The sequence below is a fragment of the Spea bombifrons genome, chromosome 2 (genome assembly GCF_027358695.1).
Source record: "Spea bombifrons isolate aSpeBom1 chromosome 2, aSpeBom1.2.pri, whole genome shotgun sequence".
Lineage (NCBI taxonomy): Eukaryota > Metazoa > Chordata > Amphibia > Anura > Pelobatidae > Spea > Spea bombifrons.
The window spans coordinates 27443188-27453432 of record NC_071088.1 but is presented as its reverse complement, the minus strand read 5'-3'; the positions used below and the strand labels follow the sequence as shown (position 1 = coordinate 27453432).

The 10245-nt window shown below is 37.9% G+C and overlaps 1 protein-coding gene across 1 annotated transcript in view; it reads left to right on the top strand.

Moving 5' to 3' along the window:
- Window positions 1-1446: 1446 nt before the first annotated feature.
- Window positions 1447-10245, top strand: part of PTCHD1 (patched domain containing 1) — a 60802-nt gene continuing 52003 nt past the window's right edge. The window contains exon 1 of the mRNA XM_053457273.1: window positions 1447-1875. Within this exon, the coding sequence (XP_053313248.1) occupies window positions 1447-1875 (429 nt within the window). The remainder of the gene's footprint in view (window positions 1876-10245) is intronic.

Genomic DNA, 10245 nt, shown 5'->3' with positions numbered 1-10245 from the left:
GTTAGTTTGTTATTTCTTATATATTAAAGGCTGCAACACACAATTCATCTTGGCATTCTGCTTGGGAACATCGTGATTCAGCAGGAGCTATACAACACCAGCCATTTACAGAGGTGGGGTGGGGGTTGGGGGGGTTGTTGCAAAGGGGAGACAGTTTTCAAAGTATTCCATGTTGATCTTTCCCTCTGCTTGTATTTATTTTTCTGTGTAAAAGAGGACCAGCCCCTGTGGCAGTTGATTCAGGGAGGAGCAGCTGGAGAGGGGGAGGAAAAAAAAGGATGTGCAGTATAGATCATGCTGCAATAGAAGACATCTTCCTGGTGTAAGAGGGGGTATATACCTATATTGTGTGTGTGTGTGTGTTGTTTTCTTCTGTTATTAGGGAGGTGCAGATAGATGTGAAGTTTAAGGATTAAGTAGATACTTAGGGGATCTGGGTTTTGTCAATGTACCATTTTAACCACTTTGTTTGTGATTGTAGGTATGTATATGTGTCTGGCTGCAGCCTTTTCGTTGGGGCATTGCAGCTGCATGCATAGAGAATTGGACAAGGGTTGGAGACATGCCTGATCGTTTGTGTTCTTTAGTGATGAAAGGCTAAACAATCGCCTGACACCAATGAAATACACAAAACTGTATCTATGCGATGATCACCCTACAGCAACAATGGAACTTGTTTCTTCACGTCTGTGGCTCAGACCTCATCAAACACAGAAAGGGATTTAAAATAGCCCATTAAAGGAGAGGAACTTTGCAACTTTCAGAAACATATTATCAACATATCATCCAACTGACTTCATTTTCTCTGGAAACTTTTTTTTTTCTTTATTCTACCCTTGCATTGGAATTCTACCTCCTGGCACTAAAGGTGCAGAATGGAACTCACTTAAATGGATTATTGGCACTTTTTTTTGTTACTGCTGAACAAAATGATCAAGTAACAGGCTGGATTTTCCTGGTTGGAACAATGTTTCTTTTAAGTTATCAAGGACTGGATCCCCTACTCAATGGCATCTATAAATCCACTAATATAAGTGACTCTTTAACCCTGATTTCAGACAATTAATTTTTCTTACATTTAATTAGTCTTACCTAGAAAGCCAGGTCCATCAGGACCTACAGTTAATTAAGTTACCTTAGGAAGCTCTACGGTATGGTGGTCCTGCCAAAGCACCAGAAAAGGGATTGTAGTTCAGGAAGATAATCAACTTATTTCAAGCCACCCATTCTGCACTGCACAAGATCCAGAGTACTTTAGTGACACATGAGTCAGTCTTGTGTCAAACTGTTCTTCTTGCCACTAGTAGAAATATCTGATGATCAGGTGGAAAAGGTTTTGCCAGGTTCCGATTTTTTTCCTGGTACTTTACATTCTTAATAGAGGACATCTACACTTTTGATATCATGTTTTGTCAAGGGAGGATCTCCGCATGTTTCTGATCCCTGATGGTCCTTGGCAGGCTCTGGGAGAGCCTTGGATCTCACTCTGTGACTCCCCCCCTTCTAAGCTCCCTCTGCACTAGGATGTTGCGGAAGGTTCTGCATAGGGGGCTGAGATCGTGCTTTTCGAGATTAGGGTTTTTTATCGCCAGTCATCCAGTATTTTTTGTGTCAGCCCCAGTGCTGATCTCTATCTTGCTAGGGGCCAGTTTTAGCAGGTATAAGGTTGAGGACAACATCGAGTATTTGCTGGCCCCAAAACACAGCTTGGCTAAGATAGAAAGGAACCTGGTGGATAGTCTGTTTCCAGTAAATCGCTCCAAGCATCGCCTGTACTCAGATCTTCAAACACCTGGACGATACGGAAGAGTCATAGTCACATCGTCCAGGAGGGCAAACATGCTGGACCAACACCACACGGACCTTATTCTAAAGGTAATCAGGACCTTCAAGCACATGGTCATCATAGAAACCACCTGTTAGCAAAGCCATGTAAAAATATGTCTTTTTGCTGATCAAGTGTGTTACATTTGTTACTTCTAATTCTAGATCAATATATGATTTCACTACCTTGAGGTACATTTTGATATAAACTGGGCACTGTGTACAAATCAGCATCAGTCTCCTGATGATTTCTGACTACTGGGTTATAAAACTTGTAGCTACAACCTGGACACTTTTTTGTGTTGGTTGTTTTCTGTAGCATGTGTGTGATATTACTTATCTTGGTACCCAATGGGTAATATTCTCAGTATCAAGAATATTCTTACATTTCTAAAGCATTAGGGGGTCCATGACCAAAGTCATATATTTCACAGCTTGTTAATTCTTTTGCAAAGCGATAAAAGTGTTGCAGTCATAATTGAATGTTTTGGCTGATGGTGCCATTTATTTCAACTTCACAGCAGAACTGCTCCTTCTACATAAACATCATATGGTCTCTGTTATTCAAATCTGGGACCTGGTGGAATAATTACACAGTGGGAAAACGTGTGGTCTTAAAGGTGCTGCAAGAAAACAGCCACCATGATTCCCAAATCATGGGATTTGTGTTTAAACTTAGTTGGAAGGGATCCAGGTTTTTGGGTATATGCGGAATGTGGTTTTATTTTAAGAGGAAAAAATTATTATTATTATTACAAAAGAGATGTTAGTAAATACTACAACTATTGTTTTAACAGTCTTGTAATGTAACACTCCAACATATTGGCCTTTACACCTGCAATCTTAAATGCAGCTATGAATCTGACAGTAAACCTACTGTGATATAGTGTCTGAGCAGATGGACACCTCATCCACAAGATGCACAAGGAAGGTCATTAAAATATTTTTTTTTCTTAGTTCACAGAGAATTCGGGTTAGTTTGTATCTTACTAGATATATAGGTAAGACAAACTTGGGTAGTGCAGCCTGAAAATAACAATTATTCAATCAATAAATAAACCATTTTAGGCTTAGTTTTGTGACACTAGGAACAGTTGTAATGCATTGCTTGGAATAAACGATAATGGAGAAATAACAGGCTAAATCAATGAAAAGAAAAGTGCAGTGCAGAAATCCAAATTGTATTTGCAGTTTTATTACATTACAAGAATTTCCACTGGTAGCTGCCCTGTGGGGAGAATAGTTCAAGGCAGTATAAAGTTTTTAACAGCTGATATAAAAACAAGGATAAGTTCATCTCCTGGTGCTATGTCACCCACTAGCCCCCACAAGTGGAAGTAACAGAGGACTGCATAGGTACATGTCCTGCAATGGATCACCGGGCATGAGTCCCCTGTCCTCCTGGAAGGTATCCCAGAAAAGGGGTCCTGTATGGTGTTAAGGATGCACTGCATTGGGCAATTTCTCTTTTTTTGAGGCTTCAGTGACATGATGGCCTGAAAGTTTTTTTTGTTTGTTTTTTAAACAGAAATACTCTTTGCTTTCAGCAAACCCCTAGCAGTAAGATTTTTACAGACAGACCATTGACACATTTGAGATTTTGTGGTACTCCTTACATTTGAAGAACCTCTGAGTTCTTGAACGCTTGCGTGACCATACAATATACCTTAGGTTGCCTCACTGAAATGTATCACAAGCATAAAACTATAGTAACGCTTCTTATTAAAGGGAGATTCTAATCTCCCTGACGCCACTACTATAAAGCATTTACCTGACACACGAGTTGTAGCCATGTTGCAAAAGCTGCCTTATTCCTCCATAATCTAACATGTTTTACCACTGATTCCCTGCTGAAGCTGTTAATCAGTGGCAGGAATGTACTCCCAATGATATGCGTGGGAGCAAATTCCTGATACTTATTGGCAGCTTTAAGCAGCGAATCAGTGCCAGGAAAGTGCTCCTATTGAAATCAATGGAAAGGCTTTACACATGCACACTGTAGTCTGCACAGCTAACTGGAGGTAAGTAAATCAGCCGAATGTATCTCCTGCACAGCAATTAGCTGGGGGTGAGGAAAGGGGTAATGCATTTGGCGGGATTCTGCAGAATATATTTCCAAACAGACAAACCGAACATTTTAAGGAACAATGCAGCTATCATATGCATTGACTAGAATTTTCCTTTCTTTAATTCTAATAAATTGTTGTGTAGCCTTGTATAGTCATGAAAAAAGAAGGTAGTACTGCACATCAATAAAGATAGAAGAGTAACACAATACTTCCCCTTATTGTTGTGTAATTCTAGTTTTCAATTATGGTTAATTCCAGAACTCAATAACCCAGCAAAAAAAAACTAAACTGAAAAAAACACAGTAACAATATTATTGTGTAGTAATCAATCCAACAAATGTAGAAAAGGTATGAACAAAAATAGAGACTCTTTCACTTTATGGAGCATCAAATGCTCATGTATGATGGCTTCTAATGGAGGATGCAAGGTTTCCTGTATTTGCACCTGCTTTCAAGAATCCATCGGTGGTCAAGGTGGTCATATATATCATCAAAGGGAGGGAAAATACAGGGGGGGCATCATATATCATCAAAGGGAGGCAAAATGCAGGGGGCCTCCCTTTGATGATATATGACTACAGGAAACCTTGCATCCTCCATTTGAAGGCATCGTATAGGAGCATTTGATGCTCCATAAAGGGTAAGATTCTCTATATTTGTTCACACTTTTTCCGCATTTGATTAATTTACTACACTAATATTTTTCCTGTTTTTTTCTGCTGGGTTATTGAGTTCTGTAATTGACCATAAATGAAGAACTGGAATTATAACAACATTAAGGGGAAGTAATTGTGTTACCCTTCTAGCTTTGCCTTCTTTTTCTTGATCTATCATAGTGAGACAACTGTGGAGCTCTGTCTAATGGTTGTTTGCATAAACTACTACGCTTACCAGCACCCGTTTGTTTACATTTGTTTTCTTCTATAGTCATATTTATCTTTTAACATCCTCTTTGTACTATCTAAAAACTTTCTTTTTAACTTCTGAGTAACGTCTAAAAGGAGGATTGGCTCAACTTGTTCCAACTCAAAACTATCTATGATCTGAGTGGTTGGCACATGTATCAATATCTACCACACAAATAGCATCCTGATTGATGTAAATGGTGTCTGCTAAAGACCTGATCTCATGGTAGAACCCGCATAAACCAAACTTTTGTGGTGCTTGCCCTAACTAAAGTATGATATTTTGCACTGACTCCAGAGGGTCCACACTTACTGACATGAAGGGCCAGTGATCTATGGGATGTCATAAAACGTATCAGCCAATTTGGGCATATATGTATTTTAGTAAATACCAATACATTTCTAAGTTTTCCCATCCAAAATATTCTCTTCTTGCTCTTTTAACCCTCTTAGTGGTTACCTTTTTATGTTATGCTGTAATATGCATTTTATAAACCACTAGGATCATCAGATCTACCAAACATTTTCAGTGGTTTTGACTATATATTAAGATAAGCCCTTGTAAAATTATTATGTGTTGCCTAGCTCAAACTACCTAGATTTTAGCCTTTAATGTTCTTTCTTGGTTGACCATAAGATACAGTATTTTTCATCAACTAATAAAAGGCTAGTGCTTGTCACATTTAGTTTAACTGTGACAAGCAGTTGTTGTATTAGTAAATAGCATCAGCCTTATCTAAGTACATGAATAAATACACGTGGTAAAGACTGTGTATTAAGCTTGTGTGCCAATCAGTACATGATATAATGTGTATGAATGTCTGATCAAATTTTTTTATGTTAAAAAAGAGTAAATGTTACCATGAAACTATTTGTTTCCCTATAGTTGAGAACCGCATACATATGCAATATTGAGGTTCTTTGTCCACGAGATGACAGCAATTCATAAAAAATATATTTTAAAGATAAAGTGTAAAGGCATTTTTTAGGAATGTATCTGCTTTGCTTAGTAGGACATCACATAAATTTCAAGTGTTTTTCTGTTAACTGAGTTATCATGTCCAATGTATGTCAGAAAAGTGTTCCATTAATATAGAAGCAGTTATTAAAAGTAACTGTCTGTGTATGCGATATCATTTTACAATAGCCACTTTGGTTAAGGTAAATGCATACCAGGAGTAAAATTGTCCCTGTTTGCTGTGGACACTTTTAGGTGGATATGTTTGCACAGATAATATTTGTAAGGGGTGGGTAATATTCAAAAAGCAATACAATGTAATAATAATACATGAGTTTTTTTACACTCTAAATGTATAATGCTGTACCCAGTTCATATACTCTAGACTAAAATTGTCAAAATGATCTCAATTTTCTGCTTGCTTTGATTCGCAGATTTTTTTTATACCCGTTATACCCGTACATTTGACAGTGAAAATAATTGCATATACTCCCTTTTAAGAACACTTAAAGAGTGGGTGTATTTTGTATATACATTTTCATCAATGTATACCATTACATATGGTTTGGTGATGGAAAACCCTTCCACTTAAATTTAAGGGATAGTAGAAGTATTATTAAACACTCATCTACAGACACCAGACAAGCCAGAAGGCTTGTTTTTCTCTCAGAAATCTCATGGTGCTGCCACAACCACAAGGGATTCTGGGTAGGCACATGCAAATAAGGTTAACAATTATCACCTTTGTTTTGATTATCAGACGACCCCCCCCAAAATTTTAATATTAATTTAGGGAAAAAAGAAAAATCCTGAATATAAGACTACTCTATAAGAAAAAAGTTTTTCTAGTAAATTTTTATTCACATGTAAACTATTTTTTCATATTTAATAAAAACTATGATTGAGAAAAATGCATTTTTTGTTTTACTTTCTTTTTATTTGCCAAGCTGCCCCCAGTTATGCCTTAAACCCCCCTTATATGCCACTCTGCCCCCCAGAAATGCCTTATACCCCCTATATGGCACTCTGCCTCCCAGATATGCCTTTTAACCCTCCTATATGCCACTCTGCCCCCCAGAAATGCCTTTACCCCCTATATACCACTCTGCCTCCCTGATATTCATTTTAACCCCCTATATGCCACTCTGCCTCCTTGCTATTCCTTTTAACCCCCTATATTCCACTCTGCCTCCCTGATATTCCTTTTAACCCTCTATTTGCCACTCTGCCTCCCTGATATTCATTTTAACCCCTATATGCCACTCTACCTCATTGACATTCCTTTTAACACCCTATATGCCACTCTGCCTCCCTGGTAGTCCTCTTAACCCTCTATTTGCCACTCTGCCTCTCTGATATTCCTTTTAACCCCCTATATGACACTCTGCCTCTCTGATATTCCTTTTAACCCCCTATATGACACTCTGCCTCCCTGATATTCTTTTTAACCCCTATATGCTATTCTGCCACCAGAAAGCCCTTTAAAGCCCCTCATATGCAACTCTTACCCTCCCCCCGACTTACACAGTGCTTCTTTAGACTTCTCTCCGTGCTCCAGATTCCTTGGTGTCTAGAGAGGCAGCCGGTGGAGGATCTGAGCTGCTGCTGGCACTTCCTCCGGAGCTTCTATAAATGAGCACCAGAAGGTCTGTGATTTCATAGAAGCTCAGGCAGAAGTGGAGGTTGCAGACGCCCACCAGCTGCCGGAGAGGAGGGATCCAGGTCCCCTGCAGCACTGCGGGGGATCTGGGTCTTAGTGTTGTAGACAGACCTCTATTTGAGGTCTGATTAGAAGACGACCTCGAATATAAGACGGTGGTTATTTTTCCAAAAAAAACCACCTTGTTTTATAATCGAGCAAATACGGTATATATTTGGAAGCATTGCCAAACACGAACTCCACCAGGCAAGCCTAAAGACATTTTTTTTCCACAGAAATCCTATAATGCAAGGATTCTTGGAAGGTAAATGTAATTAGTTTAACAATCAACATCTCTCTTAAATGTCTGAGACAAAGGTGCAGAATATATATATATACACAGTATATACAGTATATATATATATATATATATATATATATATACTGTATATATGTATATATATATATATATATATATATATACTGTATATACATATATATACACACATGCATTCACACATACACAAGGATATATCAAATACGAAATACATTTCTTCCTCTGCCTCTTTCTTTACATATAATCAATATTCTAGATTGATAGCATGTATCCTGTATCACACCTATGCCAACAGTTAAAAATATCACTCTTTCTGTGTGGGAGACTTGACAGGAATGTTGTGATAAAAAATGATGACAACGTCAGTGTACAGAAGTGCTGTTGTGAAAACATGTTCTAGTGATAAAATGCTTGTTCGTTACTTGATCAATGAATGTTACTTGATAGTGAGAAGTGGATAGAAAAGCAGAAGAATTGGGGGCACACTTGTCTGTTCTTGCCTCAGGATCAAAAAGAGCTGGCTATGGCTTTGCCCTTCTTGCTAAGAAGCTTCTTTAATGTCAGGGGCAGATGTGGTGTGGTTAGATGGGTTATATTTGTTAAGGGGAGGATTTGGCAATATTGCCACACCAATCTGGAGGCGCCCACATTTTTTTGCACCCAGGCATCAGTGACCCTAGGGTCGACCCAGACTACAATACTCACCCAGACATAGGATTATTCACTTTGTTAGTTTATAAAATAATTGGATTGTATAGAGCTGATTATGTGAATAGCAAATTAGTGGGATCTCACAAAAGGATATTGAATGAACTGTTGTCTTAGTCATGAGAATGAGCTATGTTTTTTTTATGGTAATCAAGGACCAAGATTCTAACAATTAAATAAATTGACTAAAATTTCTCAGCGTTGTAACTGTACAGAATAGGGTTGTGATTAAACTTGATGTCATATTTCTTGTGGAACCTATAGTCTTAAAGCAGTAATGTGAACGTAGCCTGTCTACATCCACTTAAAACCAAGTCTTCAAGGATCCCTGCCTGATTCCTATCCACATCAAGCTATAGGTTGGTGAAATCCTACCTTCATTGAGTCAAACACAAGGCCCTAATATGGTAATTATTTGTAATATATATTTTACAATGTAATCTGGTGATTACTCTTTACTAAAACAATTTAGTTTTTTATCTCGATTTCAAGCGATAAATATGCCTAAAATGTTTTCTCTTTTTTTGTGGCTGGTCAGTGCTTATCTACATCCAAGTTACTTTTGTTCTTTTTAATATTTATCATTACATAAAGAGAAACAGGACAAATTAACTACAACTTCCCTTGTATACATGTACATTTGGAAGCATGTTGGAGTGCAATGGTTTGGTAGAGGCCTGAAATCGCCTGCACACATTTGATGACATCATCATTTAAAGGTGATGAATCTCCTGGCATTTCCCAGATGAAATGGACACATATATCTGACAATCTGGCAGAAGTGAATACGGCTTAAAGTTTATGCGTTAGACATAAATAGACTGGAGTTAGAATGAGGCAGATCATGTGTACGATGTCAGAAGGCCAAACCTCAGAGTCCAATCTACCCAGCTGCCCAGTCCTAAGCAACACAGATGCTCAATCCACATTTGCAAGCAGTTATAGATATATGAACATGGCAAAATCTAATTGTAAATTCTGTTTGTATCTATGCTCCTCTGTAAACCCCATTGATGCTATGGTTAGTTCTGCTCAATTAATATCACATGCGAAATATTATATAGTGCTCAAAATGTTATAAGAGAAGGAAGCAACAATTAATTTTCTATCTTAAGCAGCTGTGAACTTGTAATTGTTGGCAATAAGTCACAAGCTGAATTGTGAAGCAAAAGCTCACACATCTCATATCCAGATTTTCACATCGTAACATACAGATACATAATAATTAACTTTCATTTGTCAAGTATTGATGCTAAAAATCAGCGGTGAGCCTAAGTTACTGCTGCCTGGGTGTAGGATTTCTTTGGTGCCCCCAAGGCTATAATAGTGAGCTTGCATCATAAAATTACCATATCCCTTTTCTGAATATCTATATAATAAAATATATAAAAAAAAAAACAAATGGCCCCTGCCCCCATGTAACTAGCACACACTTACAGGCACATGCAAGCACACAAACTTGCTCTAATATCTGCACATTGTCACGCCATACACTAAAATCCACTCTCTAGCCCCATATGCTAACACACATAGAAACATACTACTACCATGAGATCACACAAGGTTATATTACTCCTGCTGAGAGCCTCAGTTACAGGTGGTGAAGTGCACCAATTATTGATTTTAATGCTTTTCACTGGCAATTTCTGCCAAAAAAAGTCTAAATGAAAAAAGGAAGTGCTAATCTAATATAAAGCTTCGCCAATGAAAATGAGCTACATTCCATCAAGCCCATTACATGTTCCAGACTCAAGCCTGGTTTTTAATTTACATTTGTTTTCATGGAGTTTGCCAGTCTATGTGAA